At 40.2% G+C, this 25,115-nt stretch overlaps 1 protein-coding gene across 1 annotated transcript in view; it reads left to right on the top strand.

The window, feature by feature from the left end:
- Window positions 1-25,115, top strand: part of reln (reelin) — a 294,405-nt gene that overhangs the window by 243,559 nt on the left and 25,731 nt on the right. The window contains exons 37-44 of the mRNA XM_048609963.1: window positions 1,549-1,798; window positions 4,801-4,969; window positions 10,049-10,189; window positions 14,341-14,518; window positions 16,737-16,930; window positions 18,985-19,238; window positions 20,555-20,718; window positions 23,302-23,516. Of these exons, the coding sequence (XP_048465920.1) occupies window positions 1,549-1,798; window positions 4,801-4,969; window positions 10,049-10,189; window positions 14,341-14,518; window positions 16,737-16,930; window positions 18,985-19,238; window positions 20,555-20,718; window positions 23,302-23,516 (1,565 nt within the window). The remainder of the gene's footprint in view (window positions 1-1,548; window positions 1,799-4,800; window positions 4,970-10,048; window positions 10,190-14,340; window positions 14,519-16,736; window positions 16,931-18,984; window positions 19,239-20,554; window positions 20,719-23,301; window positions 23,517-25,115) is intronic.

The following is a 25,115-nucleotide window of genomic DNA, read 5'->3' as shown; positions in this document are numbered from 1 at the left end:
AGTCTTACCCAATGGTGTGACCACCTCTCTACATACACTACCCATGATACTTTCATATTGCAAATGCTCCAGTGTCCCCAGATGCCATTCTAACTCCAAAACCTAAACTTCCAGGAGCTACAACTGGAGAGCCTACCCAGGAGTACGTTGGCCTCCAGCACTGGACCTGTGCCCGATTTCTCATGTAGCGTGGGCATAGGGATATCAAGAGTAGCAATATTCATTAATGATTGCACACTGTTCAGGACCTAATGAAATGCCTCAAAGTAATGAAGCTGTCATTGCCCACATGCAGCAAGACTTGGACAAAATTCAGGCTTGGGGTAATAAATGGCTGATAATAATTGTGCTATGCAAGTGCCAAATAATGGACATCTCCTGCAAATGAGAATTTAACTATCGCCTGTTGACAGCCAAAAGCATGCCCATCACTGAATTCCTCACCATCAACATCCTGAGTTTTATCAGAGATCAGAAAAGTAACAGGACCAACTATGAAAATAGTGACTACATCAGCAGGTCAGAGTCTCGGAATGTTTCAGTGAATAACCTATCTTCTGGCTCTCCAAAGCCTGCCCACCATCTACAAAGCACAGGAGTATGATGGAATGCTGTTCATCAACCTGGATGAATGCAGCTCGAACATCAAGAAGCTCAACATCATCCAGAACAAAACAGCCCCCTTGATCGCTAACCCCATTTTCCAATTTAAAACAAGGCACAGTTCAACAACTTGCCATGGTTCTTCTGGTTACATCTTTTACCAGCTAGAAGGTCAAGGGCAGCAGGCATGAAGGAACACAGCCACCTGCAAGTTATAATGCCATCCTGACATGGTATTGTATTCCATTTCTTCACAGTTGCTGGGTCAGAAAACTGGAACTCCCTCCCTAATTACACTGTAGGTATAGCTGCACCAACAGACTATAGTGGTTCGAGAATATGGCTCACCATCAGCTTCCAAGGCAATTAGGGATACACAATTAATGGCAGCCCTGCCAGCAATGGTTACACTGAAAGAACGATAATATATTTAAAAACGAGCATGTCAGTAGTAGGATGAAGACAAAACGTGATTCAGCTCTGACGCTTGCAGATTCTCAGTTTTACCCAAATGGCTGAAGAAAAGCCATTTGGGTACAAGCACAGAGGGCCGTTTTCACCTGTGGACCACACATCAGCAATGTCATTTCATCAGAGAAACAGAATATGAGGACCAGGTTGGGGGGAAAGAAATATGGAGTGAGAAAGTACTATTTGAACCTTGAACAATCTCTCGAATTATGGACAATATCCTTTCCTATTGAATTCAATGGGAATATTCTTCAGTGCTTTTCTTAGAAGATATGATCAGCAAAACTGAAAACTGTCCATCCATTTCTATATTACCTCCATACAAAACAGGCCAGCAGTTTGAAATGTATCTCTCATGTCCAATCTCTAGTATGTTTAGCCTGAATATTTTGGTTTGTTTCTTAATATGTTTTAAATGTATTTTTGTGTCCTTTTCATTTCCTCTTTACTAATACCTCTTTCCAAATGAAACAGATTGTGATTGGAGGAAGCATTACTGGTAACACTGTGATTGAAGATAATTTCAGCACATTGGATCACAGGAAGTGGCTGCTCCACCCAGGAGGGACAAAGATGCCTGTCTGTGGCTCGAATGGGGATGCTTTGGTATTCATTGAGAAGGCTTACACCCGTTACGTTATCTCTACTGATGTGGTGGTGAATGAGGATTCCTTCTTGCAGTTTGATTTTGCTGCTTCCTGCTCTGTTACAGACTCTTGTTACGGTAAATGTCTTTTTGATGAGTAAGGGTTCAAAAGAACCCCTGAAATTCTTGGGGTTCTACATAGTTGAGATAGCATGGGACTCCTGTTCATCCTTGCCTGGGCCATACATTCACTGTTTGCGCTAGAATTGTGAGTCAGGGAGTTTCCTGATATTACATGCAATGGGCCCTGACTGAACCTCACACACGTGTAATTTTCACAATGGAAAATCAGGAGCAGGCTGGAATTGGACCCACCACGCCCCATACAGGCCCAAGGTGGGAATGGAGGCATATTGATGGTGAGATTAGAAAATCCACCTCCATCCACTGTGACATCAGCCCAGTTCTGTGGATGCTGTGGCTTCCTACTTCACATCCCTCACACCCCGACTATCTCATGTCCCTTCATATCTCCATTCGCCATCCATACCACTGAATCATATCTGTTATGGATAGAACTCACAAATGTTCATTAAAGAATAAAACAAAACAATAATCCATTCAAACAGTTGTAAACAGTTGTTTCTGTTGAACAGAAGCTCTTCAGTGCTCGTTGATTTGTCGAAACAAACAAACAGGCTTTGGTAAAACAAACCTCCTCAAAATACTTTAATAGTTTTATGAGTAGGTTAAAATATTAATCAAAGAAACTCAGTCCCCTTCAAGGTTGTGCAAACAGTTTCTAAATAGCCACATTTTTGGAGCAAAGCCAAGCATCCCCAATTAACTTCAATTGCACAGCTGAATAAACAAATCCTCTAGAGCTCAATGAAATGGAGCATTTGAAGTTTCTTTTGAACAGCTGTTCTGCCAGCTATTCAGTTTTTAAAGGCTCAACAAATGAACTTTCAATCAAAGAGGACATATATCTAGATTTGTAATACTGTGCAGTACAGAATAGTACTTTGTCCACTAGATAAAGTACTCTAATGCACCTGAACAATTTTTGTCAACTAATGCCCTTTACCTTTAAAGGACAGAACCTTATAATCAATTACAATATTAAAAGCCTACTTATCATAAAACATCTGACTATGACATCTGATGTTGTCCAGATTTTTTGAAAGTAACCTACCAAATAGTTCCAAACTCCACAACAAGCTTTCACCAAGGTTTACATACTGTCTGACTTGACGTGATTCACCCAGATTTCAGCAATCCATCTTCCCCACTGAAGATATCAATCTCAGGAAATTCACAAATGAACAGGGGTTTGACATACTCAACCTAAGGTTATTTTGAGAATGTTTCAATTTTCTACTTGCCATAATTTCTACACCAACCAAATTGGTTGAGTGTGAGGATCTGGTGGTAAATTTAAATTTCAAGTCTCACTGCCATATCTTTTGACTGCATGACATGGGTATGCCCAGCATCAGGACAGCCAAGCAGCTACATCTCACTTTTCAGGAACAGGGTTGTTTAAATAGCCAGACAAGAACATTACACCTGGAAGATGCCTATATCACATGTGGTTGAATACCTTTACCAAGCAAAAGTTCAGAGACTTTCTTGGGTTCTGGGAGTTCCTTTGAAGCTATGTGCAGAGAGGTCTTAATTTTCCAGGGTTCTCCAGCAACCCCCATTCTCTTGATGTCAGGGAGATGCAAGTGTTGGCGGTGGATCCATGCTCCCCACTATCAACATTTAAAGAAACACTGGAATCTTGATACAATCGGGTTCTGCTCCAAACTCCTGTGTTCCTAAGCAGAAATTTCCCCCTCCACCCATTCACAGTCTAAGAGTTTCAGGGTCTTTGTCTACCAGACAACCCTATAGTTTAAATATGAAGGTTGATTCACGGTCCTCTCTTGCTGTTAAGAAACTGTACATGTAGGATCATGGGTCACAGAATCAAAGCTATAGCTTTCATGCTGTTTTGGAAATCTAGGATTGTAGAATTACTTTTTGATACCATGCAATATTCATTCAACTAGAATATCTCAAAAATAAACAAATCAGTGCTCCATGTGTGAGTCAGAACAAATTTAGTAACACTCTGACAAATATGTTAGATCTGTCTCTATGTTGGTTGCTATGGACAGACATTAATTTGTCCTCATTTTATGCATTTTTACTATGTATAATTAGCCATTGAGCATTTTGCCGGTTCATTTATTGGGTTAATTAATAGTGACATACGGAGCATAATAGCAAGTATTTTAAAGCACTAAATAAAATGAGGCTGCTCATTCTCCAAACTGTGTACAGTTTTTTTTTATTGTAGCATCTACCCTAAAATATTAGACTTAATTCAACATTTTCTCAGCGGGGAGCTGTGTTTGTAGAGATCAGTTCGGAGCCAGTGGTTTTCCATTCATTGACATCAGTGGGTGGAAAATAATAGGTAAAATTCAGACAATGCATACTCTGAGTGCCACACCCTGCTCTTAAATCTTCTAAGGGAAAATTCTACTATATTATTCCAGAGTTTTCGTCATTTCCCAATTAGAAAACAAGTCAGCAAATCTGACAAGCAAAAGTGGTAATTTTATTCACAAAATACCATCAACTCCTAGAAATCTTGTTTGAATCTTTGAATTGCAAATGTAGTTTAAATTCATGGCAAGTCTTTCAGTAACACAAAACTAATTAGTAATAGTTTCACAGCTATAGTTTCAAACTTCCTCCAATAGGTGACTAAGTCACATTCTGCTGATTGTAACATGGACATAGGGAGATAATTACACAGCTTTATACAATTTTACTTATTTAGTTTTGTATGTGATGGGGATGTCAATCAGATGCATACCATGTTAGTTCCCGCATGTTTTCAGCTGAAGGAATTAGCAATAAAATAGTAACATCTGCAATATGGGTGTCTGTCCTTAAGTGCAGGCTTCAGGGTAAGGAGGATGATGACCAGCTAGAAATTCAGAGGATCAGTGTATATAAGTTCAAACTTGGAATAGCAGGTTATCTATACTCTGAGCATTAGTGCAGTCAAATTATTAAAATAAGACAAAAGGTTCTGTGATAAGGATTTGATGTGATTGTTTGGATCTCTTCCATTCATTTAGCTGTGGAACTTGAGTATTCAGTGGACCTAGGACTGAACTGGCAGCCTGTGCTGACAGATTGTTTGCCAACTAATGTGGAATGTAACAAATACCATCTACGGAGGATCCTGATGTCTGACGTTTTCAACAAGTGGACGAGACTCACACTGCCATTGCCGCCTTACACCAGGTAACCAGTACGCTGCTCTTTTCAGTTTACAAAAATTCCAAATAGTTCTGGATTAAAAATACAATTATTTCAAATTCACATGGCTGTCATTTGTCAGGAGCATGTTGGTGAGATTAAATAAAGGTAGAAATGATTATGTTCTGTAGTCTGAAAATGTTTCAATTTTAATTAGTACAATTGAAAAGCTGCTTTTTCTATAACAAGTGAATGGTTCCAAATATTTCAACAAACGGAGGAAGCAAAATCAGTCTGGGAATCCAGTAACAGCCATCTAGTGATCTCTGATTTACAAAGTCCCACAGAGAGAGTTATTCTGGTCTCTCATTGTAGCCTCAATCAAAAAATTCCCCAGAGAAATAATGAAAACAGCCATTTAACTAATTTCTGTAAATGAGCTGTATTTTGTGCATCAGGATGTGACCAGAATCGGTTATGATGATGTACAGGTCAGATAATCTGCCCACACTACTGTCTAGACTGGCACATGCAGAAATCCCAGTTAGTTGAGATAACTGAGAGATGTGGGCATCTCCAATGATCACAAATTGTGTGCAGTATGTTTAAAGGCTCTATCCCCCATCTCCCATATTATATCACTGTAAATCTTTTATGCCTTGTGTGGAGCTTCTGAAACGATGTGGAAAATAGTGTCATCTAGTGATTGATATGAGTACTACAGAATTCTGATTTGCTGTTATTCAGACCAATTTAACTTTGATTCTTGGACCAGATGCTATATTTCAAAGTTTAAGCTCTAAACTAAAGCTAGTAATTAAAACCTTTTATGCACCTAATGTATATTCTCTTCTCAGATCAATTTTGCCAAATGTCTGCTCCTCTGACTGTAGTCCCAATCTAGATTAATTATGTGAGTAAAACTCACCTGATTGAGAGTAACCGTGTAGATTCAGTTAAAATGAAGTATCTCCATTTCTCTTTCCTCCAATCTGTGATTTTACTATTTGCTTCAGCAGTGGTTGAGGCTCCTGTCAGATACCTGTGGAGCTTCATTAATAAATGTAAATCTCATCCAATAATATACTTGGGTCCGCAATGGAATTGTAACTGGCCCCAGAGTAGGATCTCTGCCACAGCAACACCATCAAGCAGATCATTTCATTACAATTACTTGCAAGATACTGCTTTTACTAGTTTCTCCCAGTTGGTCAGTTTGCTAGGCTTGCAGAGACTCCAGAACCAAAGCAAACACAATAGGATGATATGCTTCTATCAAATGTTGAATGAAGAATTAAACATTTCTAGGCAGCAGGGGTAAAATTTTAATTTTAATGGATCGTCTTAAAGGCTATTCTGTTTTAACTAACTCCTTTATCAGATGATATAGTCATCTTTAGTAATATCACCACTCCAGGTGTGGTCTCATAATTGTAGTAAGACTTCCCTGCTCCTGTACTCAAATCCTCTTCCAATAAAGGCCAGTGTACCATTTGCCTTTCTGTTTGCTGCACCTGTATGCTTGCTTTCAGTGACCGGTACACAGGGATGACTAGGTCCCTTTCCCAATCCAACACCATTTAAATAATACTCTGTTTTTCTGATCTTCTATTCTGCTTTTCCTACTGAAGTGGACAGCTTCGCAATTATCCATGTGATTCTTCATCTGCCATGTATTTGTTCGTGCATTCAATTTATAAAAGTTTCCTTGAAGCCTCTAATTCCTCCTCACCACTCATAATTCTTCTTAGTTTTGTATTGTTCTCATGAGGTGTAGAGTATGATTTACCAAAAATTTATTTTTTAAAAAGCTGACACAAACCAGTACACACGGGTGGCATGGTGGCGCGGTGGTTAGCACTGCTATCTCACAGCGCCAGGGACCTGGGGTTTGATTCCATCCTTAGGTGACTGTCTATGCGGAGTTTGCATATTCTCCCTCTGTCTGTGTGGGTTTCCTCCGGGTGCTCCGGTTTCCTCCCACAGTCCAAAGATCTGCAGGCTAGGTGGATTGGCCATGCTAAATTGCCCGTAGTGTTCAGGAATGTGTGGATTAGGTGGGTTATAGAGGGATGGGTCTGGGTGGGATGTCTGAGGGTCAGTGTGGACTTTTTGGGCTGAAGGGCCTGTTTCCACACTGTAGGGATTCTACGAAAATGTGACAGCTAGAACCACGGTTTCTATGGAGTGGGAGGTCAAATCTAAGCAATTATACGTTTCTCCCTAACACAGCCCCTGCATTCACAGTTTATGAGATGCTTTGAGATGTGATTGCACTTAATGTAAGGCTTTAAGGAATGAAACTGTGCAGTATTAATTATCTAATGGACAGTGTTTGTTACAATAGTAATGTTCATACAATACACTAAACCTTTGTTGTCGGGTTGAAAACTGCTCTCTCCTCTTTGCTGACCTCTTCCTACCCCATAGGTGCACCACTATCTCTCTTTATAGACATACTTCCTATCCTGCACCCAGTTCCACTCCCTAGCTTCACAAGCCTTGCTTCTGCTCGTTCTCCAGTTCTGCTACCTCAGGCCTTGGAGTTCTTGCATGTCCTGGCCTTTTTTCCCTAGCCTCAGTAATCTCACTTAACCCCCCGCCACTCCCTTTCTTAGTGCATTTTCAATCACAGACGATTCTCGTCCGCATTTACTGCTGATAGGATCACTATCACAACCAGAGAACTGGTTTCTGATTGAATGAACAACTACTTACAGATTCTGACTATTGTGGGTATGTGGACGACTTCTCCCTGATTGGTCGCCCCCCCCCCCAGAATTGAATTTACCTAGGCAATTTTGGGACCTTTGAGGTAGATCTGCCCGCTGCTCTCATGTATTTTGAAAATTGTTTAGCAGTCCATTAAGCCCAAAAGTGACCATGCTTACTATTCATAAGCAACATCTGTGTCATTGAAATTGTTCAAAGCAGAATTACATAGATTTTTGATAGACTGTGGGGTTAGGGGAATGCAGACCGGGCAGTGTGTTTGAGACCACAACCAGATAAGGCATGATCTTATCAAATGGCTAATCATGTCCTTAAATCCTAAATTCATACGTAAGTCTAAATGTATACATCCAGTGGGTTTCTTTTACTAGCTCCCATCTCCTCAAGAACAATTAAGGACTGCAATAAACTTCCACAAACTTAATCTCCATTCTAATATGCTGGGAAACTGAGGCTAACGGTCCTCCTGTACAACTTGTCTTTCAGGTTTAGCATGTGGATTGTTTGCCTGTCTCAGTATAGTAAAACTAGTATCCATTATTCAGTACAGGTTATACCTCCCTAATCTATGCAAGTCTGGCATCCACAGTACTTGCAGTGGTTCTGCGTCATTCTTAACTTATATAACTTTTTGATTCACTTTGTCCAATTTGGATATCTAAACCCTGTTTTTAATGTCCAGTTGGAACCTAATAAATTAATGTGACTATTGATTGCATTCATTGTAAACTGCCTGTGAAAATTCTATGCTGACGGTCTACAAAAGAAACTTTACTAAGTACCAGGTGAACCTATCAGAAAGCCAGCAACACTTGTCTTGGTAAGTTAGGAGAACCATTTCTTCATTGACAAACAGAAGCACACCTACCCCATAAGAAATTCCTGCCTCTGATCTTCCCCTTCTCTGTCAGGCCCCCCAGTTAACATTTCTTTGCAGTATTGCCATCTGCTCCCTCCCAATGTTAAAGTAGAAGCCTATTGTAAAAATGTATATGATGCGACACACCCTGCAATTTGTATCTTTTCATTTTTACAGGATTTGATATTATTTATTTCAAAAGTTGTTTTTACTAAACCCTTCCATTTCATAGAATACCTAATGCAGATTTCCCAATATCTTTATCATGTTCATTGATAAAGGCAACATTTCATAGCAATTTATTTCATGGATTGAGCATTCCTTTAGACATATCTTCGCAAGTATTTAAAAATAGAATTCTCTGAGTCACTCAATACTTGAATGTAGGATTCTATTAATGCAGTCTCTAATCATTTACATTTTCTACCCCACCCCACACTAGGGTAGTGATAAGTTCTCAGGTTCTATTTCATAAGAACATAAGAACTAGGAGCAAGAGTAGGCCGTCTGGCCCTTCGAGCCTGCTCCGCCGTTCAATAAGATCATGGCTGATCTTTTCGTGGACTCAGATCCACTTACCCACGTTCTCACCGTAACCCTTAATTCCTTTATTGTTCAAAAAATATCTACCTTTTCTTTAAAAACGTTTACTGAAGTAGCGTCAACTACTTCACTGGGCAAGGAATTCCATAGATTAACAACCTTCTGGGTGAAGAAGTTCCTTCTCAATTCAGTCCTAAATCTACTCCCTCTAATCTTGAGGCTATGCCCTCTTGTCCTAGTTTCACCTGCCAGTGGAAACATCCTCTCTACTTCTATCTTATTTATTCCCTTCATAATTTTATATGTTTCTATAAGATCCCCCCTCAATCTTCTGAATTCCAATGAATATAATTTCTGTTGTAATAAATGGAAAATGTACAGTTACGAGGTGTAGAAAAGTGGGTTTGTGATTCAAAACAGCAGCATAAGTGTCAATGGATACTAATAATTAGAAACCAATTCTCCATTCTAATATGCTGGGAAACTGAGGCTAACAGTCCTCAAGTACAACTTGTCTTTCAGGTTTAGCGTGTAGATTGTTTGCCTATTTCAGTATAGTAAAATTAGTATCTATTATTCAGTACAGGTTATACCTCCCTAATCTATGCAAGTCTGGCATCCACAGTACTTCCAGTTTTCTTTGTAGTGGTTCTGCGTCTTTCTTAACTTATATAACTTTTTGATTCACTTTGTCCAATTGGATATCTAAATCCTGTTTTTGATGTCCAGTTGGAAAATTATTAATCCATTAGGCATGTGATTGATACAAGTAAAGGTGAATTCTTTACTTTTTAAATTTTTCTTCATTGTATCTACTTGACATTCTGTGGTCCAGCAAATTCTCAGCTCCAATAAAAGTCCCAAAGCTGCCAGAGTATGGAGGTGCATCAGATATTTGTAATAGCATCAGCTGAGAAGTTTTACAACATATTTTGTAAACTTGTGACGATTTTTTTTGTTTGACTCTGCACTCAATTTATACCCAAAAGGTCACAGGCTACCCGTTTCCGATGGCATCAGCCAGCACCGTTTGAGAAGCAGCAAACATGGGCCATAGACAATCTTTACATCGGGGACAGCTGTGTGGACATGTGCACAGGCCATGGAAGATGCTCACGTGGTTCTTGCATGTAAGTGAAGGATTTTGTTGTTCTTTTAACTTGAGGAAAACATTTCCCTGGAGCTGTTTTGACACTGATCTAGTGCAGCACTGACATCACTGGCTCCTCAAATGTGTGCAGCATGTAACTAGCAATATAACCAAATTAAAATTTAATTTATTAAGGCCATAAGCTGGGAAAACGCAATAAGGTTAAGTGTAAAGAACAACTGATACCCTATAACTGTGACAAGATAAGATTTGAGATGAATCATCCACCAAATCAATCAGCTAGTGTAATAGCCTAGAAGTGTGGTTGCCATGCAACCATAAAGTAAAATTAATCTCAGGGAGCAGCTAAGATGCTTCTGAATAACCTGAAGGAAATCAGACAGGAAACCTGAGAGAATGGAATAAAGTTTTGGTTTTTGTTACTTGTGCTTCAATAAGGTCTCTGATTGATTTCTTCTGAATGATGATGCAGATGACTTCCCCAAATGTTTTGAGTTCATGATTTTCATTTTTATTCATTTAGTAATTTGTGCTGTTGATTTTTTTTTTCAACTGGCTGGCAATAGTATCAATGTGGCAAGTCTTATGTCTCACAGTCAGTCTGCCAGTACATCTTTTAAGAGACATGCTCATAATATTATCACTGTATCACATGGTGGTTAATTTATGGAACTCACTGCCGCAGAAGGCTGTGGCAGCCAAGTTGCTGAGTATATTTAAGAAGAAGAAAAAATAGGTTCTTAATTAGTAAGGGGATCAAGGGTTATGGGGATAAGGTAGGAGAATGGAGTTGAGAAACATATCAGCCATGATCAAATGGTGGAATAGACTTGATAGGCCAAATGGCCTAATTCTGTTCCTATACGTTATGATCTTATGATCTCACGACCTGGGGATAGAGAGTTATCCAACTGAATCTTACCCTGGGATCACTTGAAGCATGATTTGCAATGGAAACATGCAACTTGATTGTAAATTAGTATAATCATATCAATGCTAGCTCATTAATGTTCCTGTAAGTGTAATATTCTTGGTCCCTTTAGAATTGCTATTTCATTAGGCTTGGTCCCTTTAAAACTGAAACCTGTTGGACTATAACCTGGTCTCATGTGATTTCTGACCTTGTAGGCTTAAGGTCTAAGAATCACTGACTTGTAGTAGCAGTTTTTTTCCTGTAGGTGGTGCTCACATCAAAAAAGCAGAGATGACAACACGGACCTTTAAAAGTTTTCACACCTATTTGTAAAAATGGAATGGCAGAACTGACAATGTTTGGACACAACTTTCTTAATGCAGTGTACCTCTTTTTAAATGTTCTTACACTGTATTTTCAGCTAGTTGTATCTGTTAGTTTCTTCAATATCCACAATGTGGAGGTGCCGGTGTTGGACTGGGGTTGACATAGTCAGAAGTCACATGACACCAGGTGATAGTCCAACAGGTTTATTTGAAAGCTTGAGATTTCAAATAAACCTGTTGGACTATAACCTGGTGTCATGTGACTTCTGACAATATCCACACCTAGTTTCTTATGTTGTGGAAGATAAGACAGGCAGGCATTGCTTCATCAAGTATAAGACCCTGCGGGATGCGAAACCACACCATAATAAGCAGCATTGGCCATCTATCATAGTTCATAATAAAGAAGGGGCAGAATGGCAACCTGTGTGAGATTGCCAATCCTCAGAAAATCTGCCTCTATATTTTGGGGAAGCAGAAGAGAGGTAGTATCAAAGAAATTTTTATTGTTGTGTCCCAATCTGACATTATCCTCTCTGCTTTCTACACCCTGCGCCACAGAATCCATGTCCACTTACATATTTGCTTATCCATATTTCTACTAGTGAGGAACCTAGGTGATGGTTGATAGTACAGAAACCATCAATGCTGAAAAGAATAGGAAAGAAGGCAAGGTGAACTGGGAAAGGACATCTAGTCAATGGCAAAATTAATGATGATTTGCTGCCAGAACCAAAAATAGATGTGACTTATTGATATCAGTGACCCAACACCATCGTGCAGCTTTATCTTTAACCTGGAGATAATACAAACTGCCGATGCTGGAGTCTGAGATAACAAGGTGTAGAGCTGGCTGAACACAGCAGGCCAGGTAGCAAGAATGCCATCCCCTATTCCCAATTCCTTCGCCTCTGCCGCATCTGCTCCCAAGATGAGGCGTTCCACTCCCGGACATCCCAGATGTCCTCGCTTTTCAAGGACCACAATTTCCCTTCCACAGTGGTCAAAAACGCCCTCAACTGCATCTCTCGCATCTCCCGCAACTCATCCCTCACACCCCTTCCCCGCAATAACAATAAAGATAGAATTCCCCTCATCCTCACGTATCACCCCATCAACCTTCAGATTCAACGCATCATTCTCCGCCACTTCCACCACCTGCAATCTGACCCCACTACCAAGGACATTTTTCCCTCCCCACCCTTATCTGCCTTCCGGAGGAACCGCTCTCTCCATGACTCCCTCATCCGCTCCACACTCGCCACTAGCCCCACCACCCCCGGCACTTATCCCTGCAACTACAGGAAGTGCTACACCTGCCCCTACACCTTCCCCCACCCCTTCCCCCACACCTATCCCAGGTCCCAAGAAAGCCTTCCACATTAAACAGTTGTTCACCTGCACATCTGCTAATGTGGTATATTGTATCAGCTGTTCCTGCTGTGGCCTCCTCTACATCGGGGAAACCAAGCGGACACTTGGGACATTGGGTTTGCAACAAACGACGACACCTCCCAGTCGCGAACCACTTCAACTCCCCCTCCCACTCCTTGGACGACATGTACATCTAGGCCTCCTCCAGTGCCACAATGATGCCACCCGAAGGCCGGAAGAACAGCACTCATATTCTGCTTGGGAACCCTGCAGCCCAATGGTCTCTATGTGGACTTCACAAGCTTCAAAATCTTCCCACCCCCGACCTCATCCCAAGACCAGCCCAGCTCCTCCCCACCTCCTTGACCTGTCTGTCTTTTCTCCCACCTACCCGCCCCTCCCTCCCCACTGACCAACCCCCATCCCAACTCCCATCCCAACTCCCTAACTACACTCACCTTTACTGGCTCCATCCCTGCCTTCTTGACCTGTCGGTCTTCTCTCCACCTATCTGCTCCTCTATCCACCTTCCATCATCGCCTCCCCCTCTCTCTATTTATTTCAGAGTCCTCTTCCCCTCCCCCATTTCTGAAGAAGGGTCCAGACCCGAAACGTCAGCTTTCCTGCTCCTCTGATGCTGCTTGGCCTGCTGTGTTCATCCAGCTGTACACCTTGCTTTTTTAACCTGTCTTTGTTCTTGTTTGTTAGAGATTGTTTATGTTTAGAGCAAGAAAATTGTATTGACATGAAATCTCATGCTACACAGAAAATATAAGAAAAATTCAGCATTAAAGGCACCTCAATTTCTAACAGTGAAAGCCTTGTTTGGACATAAATAGATGTGATACTGCAAATTCTAATCTATGAGCCTTAGCCACATGCATATGCAGTGGCAGAATGAGTGCTGACCCTGTGAGTGTGAGGTAGCAGAAAGAAGATGGTAGCACTGCAAAGTGCGCAAGATCATTGATCTTCTTGCAGCATTGTTGCGCATCCCTTTTGACGTGACAGACAGCACTGACCCATGCTGTAATTTCTGTCCAGTCTGACTGACTGGTGACAATCAACAGGGAAAAGGACTGTCCTTTTCTCCACCACCCTGTCCAACAACGCCCCTAAATCCCTGTCCTGGAAAAATGGAATTAGCTTGTTTTCCCTCTGAGACATTTTCAGCATTCTGCACTGCAGTTTGAGAGGTAGTTCCTGGCTTGCAGAAGTAGTGTGGAGCTGGGCCTTAAGTGTGATGCCCAAGCGGTGTAACCTGGAAGTATAACCTGCAGTATCGATCACTTCAGCTTCACTTGCCACCCGATTCCCTGAGAAAGGTGCACAACAGATCAGTTACATTAATTAGGTACAATGCAGAAGATCATGTGAGAAAATACACCTTTGTCCAAGGTGGACCATGAAACTCACTCATCACACTTTAACAATAAATTGGAAAATTTAGCCCATTTCTTTTTGTGCAACTTTTGTTTTCGACTGTTTTTCTTAGTGCATTGCCTTTTTCTTGTCTTCACAATATTGCTCTATCTAATGGCTTTCTCTTGTACTCAGCTGTGATGAGGACTGGAGTGGGGTCTACTGTGATGAACCAAAGACAAGTCTGCCTCGACAGCTAAAAGACAACTTTAACAGATCCCCCTCCAGCAGCAATTGGCTGATGGTAAATGGAGGCAAACTCAGCACTGTCTGTGGAGTGGTCGCCTCTGGAATGGCTCTTCACTTCAGTGGAGTAAGTATAATGTTTCTGCCAAGCTAGTGACTGTCAGTGTGTTAACATTTTGTGTAAGTAAATGTGTAAACTGAGAAATGTGCTTCAGTTTTATCAGAGAAAGATAGCTGGTTTTACTGGAGTCCAAATCATGTAGCCTTACATAGACCTTTAAACTAATATCCTCATCCACTTACATTACACCACGACTGCTTGGTGCTGATTTACTTAATGCCAGCATTTTAATTGACTTTTGTCTCATTGGGATACAGAATGGAAACAAAAATCAAGCAAAGTTCCCATTCTTCTTTGTTATCCACTGATCATGGAGATCATGGTCGCTGGAAAAAGGGCACCTTTAAACATTGGGACAAGTTCAAATCATGCTTTGCTTCGATACGCCAAGGTGTTTTATGAAACCATGCAGATAAATGAAGAATTTACACGATAGTCCTTTCTAAAAGTATATCTTTGTAGCAGGACCATTTGAATAACTATTAATTTTGTGTCATACTGAGGGAGGATGGAATGCATTCTGGATTGGCTGAGTTCTGAATTTAAGTTCCTGACATTTGGCTTCCTTTCCATTGTGAAATTGTATTTTAATTATTGTCCTAAAGTTGTCTCTCTAGCAGTGAAATAGAATCGAAATTGGCTTAAACAAACAGCTATCAGAATCAAAACAAATCAAAATGTTGTGCATCAGTGGGAAATTCATACCTGACTGCCCATTTAATACCTAACAAAAAAGACTGAATGCAGTTTGGTATTCAGTTCATGTAATTAAATAATTCTCTGCCCCATTATAATGCCCTCTGACCTGCATTGTACAAGTCACTGTTAGCAACATGTAATATATGTTTGTAATTACCACATGTTCCAACTCAGTAGTTAAATCATGAGATCCCCCGACAATAAAGCACAGATGGTAGGCTTTTCTTCATAGTTTATTTTTTGATATATTTGTACTGTACCATTGTATAAACACCATTTTATCAATATTTCTGTGATGGCAATTACATAGTCCAGTAACATTATTGACAAAGGTAGGAAGACAGGGTTCGAAACTTCGGAAATTACAAGTCTGGCACAAATAATCATTTTAGCAGCCTCTTACTCAGTTGATCTAGAGGTTGGCTTGTTTACTTCAGCAGTGTTGAATCCTTTCCTTGGAAAACAGAAGCTAAAATATAGGTTTCAACACTTTGATCAGAACAAATTACAATGTCAAAAACTTTAACCTCTATTAAAAATCCCAGATTTTTCAAGCATGAATGTGTTACATAGAAACGTAGAAGATAGGAGCAGGAGGAGGCCATTTGGCCCTTCGAGCCTGCTCCACCATTCTTCACGATCATGGCTGATCGTCCAACTCAATAGCCTAATCCTGCTTTCTCCCCATAACCTTTGATCCCATTCGCCCAAGTGCTATATCTAGTCGCCTCTTCAAAACATTCAATGTTTTGGCATCAACTACTTCCTGTGGTAATGAATTCCACAGTCTCACCACTCTTTGGGTGAAGTAATGTCTCCTCATCTCCATCCTAAATCGATTATCCCGAATCCTCATACTGTGACCCCTGGCTCTGGACACACCCACCATTAGGAACATCCTCCCTGCATCTACCCTGTCCAGTCCTGTTAGAATTTTATAAGTCTCTTTGACATGCCCCCTCATTTGTCTGAACTGCAGCTAAAACAATCCTAATCTAGTCAGTCTGTCCTCGTATGTCAGTCCCGCCATCCTCAGAATCAGCCTGGTAAACTTTCGCTGTACTCCCTCGAGAGCAAAAGCATCCTTCCTCAGAAAAGGAGACCAAAACTGCGCACAGTATTCTAGGTGTGATCTCACCAAGGCCCTGTATTATTGCAACAACACATTCCTGCTCCTGTACTTGAAACCTCTCTAATCCATTACCCAACTCTTAAAAGACAGCTGTTTACACCATTGTTTCAAAGAGAAACCCAATCCAAGACTTATACCAAAAACCTCCAGTTAATAAATATTCTAAAAATGACAAGCTGAAACCTAAAAATTATCCTAAGTCCTCATCCAGAAGATGAGAATGTAAAGTTAATCTTTACATTCAGGCTCTCCTACCAACTTATATAGAATCATAGAAATCATTTTACTTTTCATTAAGTCTTGAACATTAACAGTACTGATATACAAATTAACACCCAAAATGCCTGAAACACCAGCACAGTCTGCTTCTCACTGCATGATTTCTTTTTTTAGGGTTGTAGTCGTCAGCTGGTGACAGTGGATCTGGACCTCGAAGATGCTGAGTTTATCCAGTTCTACTTCATGTATGGCTGCCTCGTTCCTCCAAATAACCGTAATCAAGGAGTCTTCCTGGATTATTCTGTTAATGGAGGCATCACATGGAACACCTTGATGGAAATCTTCTTTGATCAGTACAACAAGCCTTCGTGAGTGCCCATATACCACATAACTTCCAAAGAATTACTGGCTATTTGTAAAGTAACAGCAAGGATAGAGGTTGCATGCACACTTTTAACTGCTTTGCAAAAACAGCTGTATAAATATAACCAGGATCTGGAAATGAGGCCTCACCTGATATCAGCGGTATTTGGGTGGACCCTCTGGAGGAGGCAGTCCCACTTTGCTTCAATTTGAAATTTTTTGGACCTTCACAGCTGATTAATGCTCCAATTTCAGTATTTTGGAGCAAGCAACAATGATGAAATTAGCCTTCGGTCACGTTTTAAAGGTCCTTTCTGGTCATGTTTTTCATAAGATGAGTAACTTCCCAATGTAAGAATTTTTGACCCAATAATCACAGGGTAGTACAGCATTTGCCCATTTAGACTAGATGGATCTTCCAAAAACTAATCCAGTTATCCTCCACTCCCCTGCCATTTCCCTATATTCTTGTTTTTTTTTCTCTTTATGGATTTATTCAGTTCCAGTCAGAAGGTTACAATTGAATTTGGTGTCATAATTCTTTTCAACGATGCATTTCATATCCTAATGACTTGTTAGGTTAAAAAAAAATGTCCACGTATTAATCTGTCATTCACCTCCTAACTCCCAAAGCTTGTCTACCATCTACAAAGCACAGTCAGGAGTGTGATTAAAAAAAAACTGTCTACTTGCCTGGTTAGGTGCAGCTTCAACAGCTGTCAAAAACCTCAACACCGTCCAAGACAAAGTATCCTGCTTCAGTGGCACCTAACCATCACCTTCAATGTTCATTCATTCCGTAACTGATGCACATTGGCAGCAGTGTGTCCCATCTACAAGATGTAATGCAACAATTCACTGAGGCTCCTGAGACAGCACGTTCCAGATCCATGATTTCTACTACCTAGAAGTGCAGGAATAACTGACGCATGGGAACATCACTTCTTGCAAGTTCTCCTCTAAAACATGCACTATCTTGACTTGGAACTATATCACCATTTCTTCACTATGGGGTCAAAATCCTGGAATTCCCTTCCTAACAGCTCTGTCAGTGGACCTACAGCACATGGCCTGCAGTGGTTCAAGAAGGCAATTCTACACTATATTCTCAAGGGCAATTAGGGGTGAGCAATACTGGCTTGGCCAATGACACCCACTTCTGATTAGTGAATAATAAAAAAATTGAATGTAGTATGCACAATGCATAAACTTTTGCACCGCAGTTTTTACAAGATACCTACATTAGCTGGTGCTGCGCACTTGCAGTATTTTCTTTAAATGATTCGGGAAAATTCAAATGTTTACCCTTTGTTTTGGTTATAATTTCCTCTGAAATCCTAGAGATTTTCTACCATCTCAATTAAACTGATTGTTTTGGGTCTGTAAGAAGAAAACTGCTCACGTTAACCTTTCATAAAGTCACAGTCATACAGCACAGAAACAGACCCTTCTTTCCAACCAGCCCATGCCAAACTAAACTAGTCCCACCTGCCTACTCCTGGCCCATATCCCTCCAAACCTTTCCTGTTCATGTACTTACCTAAGTGTCTTTTAAATGTTGTAACTGTGCCCACATCCACCACTTCCTCAGGAAGTTCATTCCACACGCAAACCACCCTCTATGTAAAAACAAATTGCCTCTCATGTCTTTTTTAAAACCCTCTCCTCTCACCTTAAAAATATGCCCACTAGTCTTGAAATTCCCCACCCTAGGGAAAATACACCTATCATTAACCCTTTCAGATTTCCTTGTTTTCTTTTCTGCAAAGGGATAACTTCGTTCTACTTCACTGCCTCTCATTTGTCTCTGGTGAGATCAAGAGTTGTTGGTCGGGGCATCCTCAGGTAATAATTATTGAGAGAAAAATTGTTGAGTGTGAAAAGAGGAAACTAACTCCTTAACAGTAGGTTTGAACTAGATCATGGTTGACATTTAACCAAAGTTGTCCACGATTGCTTATTGATAAATATCATGATTCTAACTTAGAAATATCTGCTGTATGATTTTGAAACAAATTCAAACTGTAATATTTTTAATCTACCTGTGATTCAATTATAGCTTTGTGAGCATTCTTCTACCAGCTGAGGCCAAAGTAATAGGCACTCGTTTCCGTTGGTGGCAGCCTACCCATGATGGCCATGAACAAAGTGACTGGGCTATTGACAATGTATTGATATCTGGCACAGCTGGTGAAAGAACCTTCATGCTAGATACATTCAGCAGTAATCCTGTCCCACCACATGACCGAAGTCCTGCTGACAGCGGACCTGTTGGCAGGATCATCTTTGACCTATTTGAAGAAAGACCCACAGGTAAATGATAGTCTAGTCATTAATAGTCATCAAGATGCAGAAAACTTCAGACTGCTGTTAGAGTCCACTGCTTCATTAAAAGCTCCACATATGACGGTATGAAGGTCAGAATGTCCTACTGAGGAACAAAAGTCTGTTTTTAGTCCAAAATCAATGTGCTCATGTTCAACAGGGGCCAAAAATACATTGAAGCTGGCTACAAAGACGACTTAGTTGAAGACTTAATTTATCTGTCTTTGGTGACTGTCTAATGTCAGTCATGATTTTGTATTGAAATTGCAAATAGGACTGCAACCTGGCAATTATCATTATTACACTTTGCAGACTCCCTCTAACTCCATAATACATACCTGGTAAGGGAGTAATTTGTGAAGAAAAAGTAGAAAATAGCCTCTGTCTAAAAAATGCATCAACCCAATTTTCACAATGTTCATTTTATGGTTTCAAATCTCAAGCTAACTACAGTTCTGTGACCTTGAAACAATGTCCTTATTATAGCCCTGAAACCCAGATATATGTTTCTAATTTCAATTCAATCGTGCAACCCCTGTTTGGTTTGGTGTTATCATTCACTCAGAGGGAGAGTTGCTGTGGCACTTTCACATGCGTTTTTTGGATGGAGATGTTAGAGACTCCTATTTTTCTCCATCACATGACTGATCAGAAATCTCTCTGTCTCGTACCACCTGCCATTAGTGTGTAGAGGGAGGATTTGCAGATTAACTTGCAGTTTGGCCACATTATGATTGCACCTTACTTGGTCATCAAGCTTCTAGCTCAGAGACAAAGATGCTGCTTCCTACACCATAGGACCTCCTAAGCGATCCAGAAATAAGCTCCTCATTAGAGCCTTGAGTCCCAGATACAAATCTCTTGTTACAAACCAGATGCAAGCTTCCAGTTACAGATGTATCCCAGTTTCAGAGGCTTCTTAGTACATAAGTTTTTAATTACAGGCCTGAGACCCAATATCATTAGTATCTGAACAACAGCCAAATATTTAGTGACTTCAGATAAATTTTATCTTGACTATCACACTATAAAGTCACTGCAGGTCTAACCTAACCAAACCAAAGCATTGGATGATATAATAATTCTGTCATTAGTAGATAAGAGATTAAGATTGGAAGAACCCATAGATGCATTTATTCATAAATTTATCACTTGATATTTGAGATGTGCCGGCAACCTGATTTATTATTGGGAGGTATCAGGATGGATTTCTGTGTAAAGTATTTGGCACAAGCAATGGGTGAAATTTCACTAATATGTGCATTTATCTTGAAAACTGATGGAAACTGTGAACATGCCTGCAGATTACAAACTAAACAAGTACTGGATGTTCCATGATGAGTGCTCTGTGGAAAGATTCTGTGACTCCCCTGATGGAGTGATGCTCTGTGGCAGTCATGATGGTCGGGAAGTTGATGCAACAACACATGACCTTACACCCAGTGAGCACTGGATTGTGCACTTCAAGGTAAAGCTTTCTGTTCCATCTTACAAAGCAAAAAGTTAATACAATGTCCCAATGGGTATGCATGGAACAAAATATGTATGTGCTAAATTTTAAAACTTTTGAAAGGGTAGAAGAGCCAAGATTTAATGGGTTCAGAAACCCAAGTAATTTGGAAGGAACAGATATAAGTACTCAATTGATCTAATTCAGGATGACACATCAGTGCTGTGCAAAGAGAAGGCTGAATTGCCAGCATTTTGGGATATTTGAGATTCTCCTTCAGACTACAGGACATTCTGGAATAAAACAAAAATGGCACAAATCTAGTGGGTTAGTCAATGCCTGATAATGAGACAGGTTAGCATTTCAGATGGATTTTAGATGGCATCGTGACTGTTATTAACTTGTGTTCCTCATGCAGAAATTGACAAACCTGTAAAGCACTGTTAGCATCTTCTTCATATTTCAAATTTCCAGTATTTAGGTCTTCACTCCCTTTACAAAGGTAGCTGAAGTTGTTTCAAAATGAACGTAGAATTGTTAACAAGTTGTCCATCAAGACAGACAGAAATTAACATTGATGTTTAGGTTACAATATTGCATTGGACCAGTTATGATTTTTCTATTTTACAACTGGAAACAGTGCAGACAACACAATGCCTAAAGGATCAATATTTTTGATGTAGTTATGAGTCTCATTTTTATTTGCAAACAATTTGTGTTCTTCCTTACTGCAAAAATGGTCTTTGTGGTTTTGAGCTATTTATTTTCTCTGGAAAAACTTCATATGAACAAAAAGGTTGATGTGATTTCAAAACAGCAACAGCAGTCAATGAAAAATAGCAGTTGTGGGTTTAGAGAAATTTAGTGAAAACATCAAAGCAACCACCATAAAGCGTTTTGAAACAAAATCTTAAATTTTTTCCCTTTCCTATCTTAACACAATACATCGAAGCATAACGCAGGTCAGAAACAATCATATTAAAAAAGTAGAACAATCTAAATAAGGGACTTAAGCCAAACTCTCACTTCACACCATCTGAGCATCTGAAAATACAACTTTCATGTAAGACTAAAATTTCAGTTTAGTTATAATACTGGTGTTGAAGTGCAGAGGTTTGGTGTGAATGGATCAGAAATATATCATGAGAGTTCTTAGAGGCTGGTACATGTTAAATGCCAAAGTTCCTAGGTACTTGTGGCCATTACCCATGGAGCGTGCCCTTAGATTTTGGTGCCCACTGTCCAACATGGAGGTCAGTTGGACCAAGCTGCAGATACCCACTCTGACTTTCATATTGAAAATTCTTGGCATCTAATTTGTTCAGAGCATTTGGTAAGATAGGGAGCTACATCTTAATGAGATGAGATGTGCTGTTCATGAAGTTGTTAATAAGCAATAATGCCCTTTAATAGGCAGTTCACCATTGCCTCGCAAGAAACTCACCTTGGTGCCTGACAAGTGTATAGAAGGTGCAGTGAATCACTCCCAGCATCGAGATAAGCCTCATTGGATGTTTTACGCATTCTGCCTCAACTCTCACCATAATCCACGTCATTCTGGCCCTGATAAGATTCTGTTTGATGTCAGTGTTGTTGTTGTAAGTAATATCAGCAGTCACTTGTCACTTAGCCAGTAGGGTAAATGTTCAATTATTATGTTATTGGTGGTGTTGGTTGAAGGAGATAGATTGATCAGAAAAGTAGCTGTGGTTGCTCTCTCATTAGAGAGAGATCTATGGTGGTGGTTTAACCTGAGGGTCTCTATGCCTCAAGCAAGAGGAGAGGTTAAAAAGACAGGCCCTTCTTGTTCTACTGCACTAAAGTGGCTTAGATCTTGTGTCCTTAATGGGGTTTGAACACAATCAACTGAACAAAATTGACAATCATGAACCAGTGTCTCATACACATGCAGTTGTGGATAGCAATAAGGTGGCAATGTATGAGAAACTGAAAGGTCTTTTCTTGTTGACGTTGAGCATATGCTCCATATTATGTACATATGTTTCAGAATGTTAGAGTGTAGATTGCACAGCATCAGCCTGGACACAGGAAACAAATCCTTCACGGGCTTGGGACCCTGTCAAAATCAGGCAGCTTTGAATTTACATGGGCAGCTACTTGTCATCAAAAAACTCACCAGTGAAGCGGTCATTAATTCTAAACTACAGATAGGTCCTGAGTAGATTGGAAGGCAATTGTGAAGAAGTTGAGCAGGGTCACTTGACCCGAAACATTAACTTTGATTTCTCTGCACAGATTCTGCCAGACCTGCTGATTTTCTCCAGCAATTTCTGTTTTTGTATCACAAGAAGACCATAGGACTGCTATAAACTCTGTAACACTGGATATCAATCCACATCATAGCTGCTATGGTTCTGGAATTTCTTGGGACTATGTGTAGATGGAATGAAAGCCTCAAACTTGAAAGTATTTTTCCATATCAAGTTAATTAATGTCTACCAATGGTCTGGATCTTTCCCAAAACCAATTCTTCTCTTCAGAAATGAATTGAAATGTCATTTTTATTTATGGTAATACAGTATGTGGCAGAAAAAGTCATATATTATTGCTTATTGGATTCAATCGATTATATTCTTTCAGATTTCAGTGGGCTGCAGAACTACAGAAAAGGTTGTTCAGAATCAAGTTCATGTTCAGTATTCCACTGACTTTGGAGTTAACTGGCATTATCTGGTGCCACAATGTCTGCCAGCTGACCCTCAGTGCTCTGGTGATACCACACAACCATCTGTGTTCTTCCCTGCCAAGGAATGGAAAAGGGTCATTTATGCACTGCCAGAAAATCTGCTGGGCCAGTGAGTAAAGTGCTTTTGTCATGAAGTGATGCTGCTCAATTGCTTCTTTTTGACTGGATAGCAAATTGAGTGAAAATTTGGAGTTTTCAAATATACATTTCTGCTGTGTTGACTGCAATTTCCAGTTCTTCCAAAATGTGTCCCTTTCTCTTTATTAAATATTCAGATTCAGATTAGACAGTGTAATGTTTCCTGCCCTTTCCCATTTAAGATTTGGCGTGGTCGTGCCGGTGTTGGACTGGGTGAGACAAAGTCAGAAGCCACACAACACCAGGTTGTAGTCCAACAGTTTTATTTGAAATCACAAGCTTTCAGAGCCCTGCTCCTTCGTCAGGTGAGCAGCACAGTTTTATTTGAAATCACAAGCTTTCAGAGCCCTGCTCCTTCATCAGGTGAGCAGCACTCTGAAAGCTTGTGATTTGAAATAAACTTGTTGGACAAAACCTGGTGACATTTAAGCTTTAGCAGTTCAGGATCCACATCAACCCAACATCTCAGCATACACCACTGCCTCCCCCAAATGCTAATCAACAATCCCACACTAAACCTGAAGACTGAAAACTGGAGAGAAGGGAAAGTCTCTGCTTAGCTCAGATATCAGTCTGGACCTGGCAGTCATGAGAGTCCTTGTGTCACAACACCAGTGGAAATTATTTTCTTTATCCCTTCATGGGTTGTGGACGTCACTGTTGTTCATCCGTAGTTGCCCTTGATAGCTAATTACTGTAGGTTTGGCATCGCATTTAGGCCAGGCCAAGTAAGAACAGCAAATAGCAGATTTCCTTCCCCAGGTTTTTAGAACAATTAATGATCGCTTTATAGTCATCGTTACTGAGACTACCTTTCAATTCCAGATCTTTATTAACATAGTTTAAATTCCACCAGCTGCCCTAGTGGGATTTTAACCCACATCCCTGGATCATTTGTCTTGTGAAATTACTACTATGCCATCATCCGTCCCTATGTGGTGCCATGAACATTGCCCATTACGTCAATTACAAACTGGTGAAATGACAAAAGGAAGCATAGCTCCCAATCTTCCTTCCCAAGTCAAGTAGCAGAAATAAAGCTCCCTCCACCCACTCCTCTTGTCCTCTACCTAGTGCTGTGCAATTAATCTAACCCTCCTCTTCCGTTTGTATTCCCTATCCCTTCCCCTCTCTTTCCTGCCTTTGTGTTCAGTTATCTTCCAGTTGACAAACTAACCTTTCACTTTGCTTGTATTGAATGCTGCACTTGGCTTTGTCCCTCCTATGTGTAGCACCACAGGAGACTAAATTCAAAATCTTTCATGTACCTGCACATCCTGTCAACATCCTCCTATCTTAAATTCCCATGTCCTCATCTATAATATAGTAATTAGATCCTCTATTGTTATGACTAGACCCTGGTGAGGTTTCCACTTTGTTATGGTTCCAGATGAGGAGGAATGAACTGGCTCCCCTTCCTTACTTGCCCACCCCTCTCAGTTGGTCACAACATGGTTTATTTAAAAACAATTCTTTCCCTTATGATTACCTTTCGTCTGGATGAACTTTTTTTTTTAAAAGGAGCTGTTTGAACAAGGCTTTCTTGAATTAACGAGAAAGAGTAAGTATT

The sequence above is a fragment of the Rhincodon typus genome, chromosome 22 (assembly GCF_021869965.1).
Source record: "Rhincodon typus isolate 14 chromosome 22, sRhiTyp1.1, whole genome shotgun sequence".
In the NCBI taxonomy this organism is placed as follows: domain Eukaryota; kingdom Metazoa; phylum Chordata; class Chondrichthyes; order Orectolobiformes; family Rhincodontidae; genus Rhincodon; species Rhincodon typus.
This window is presented reverse-complemented; position numbering and strand designations above follow the sequence as displayed.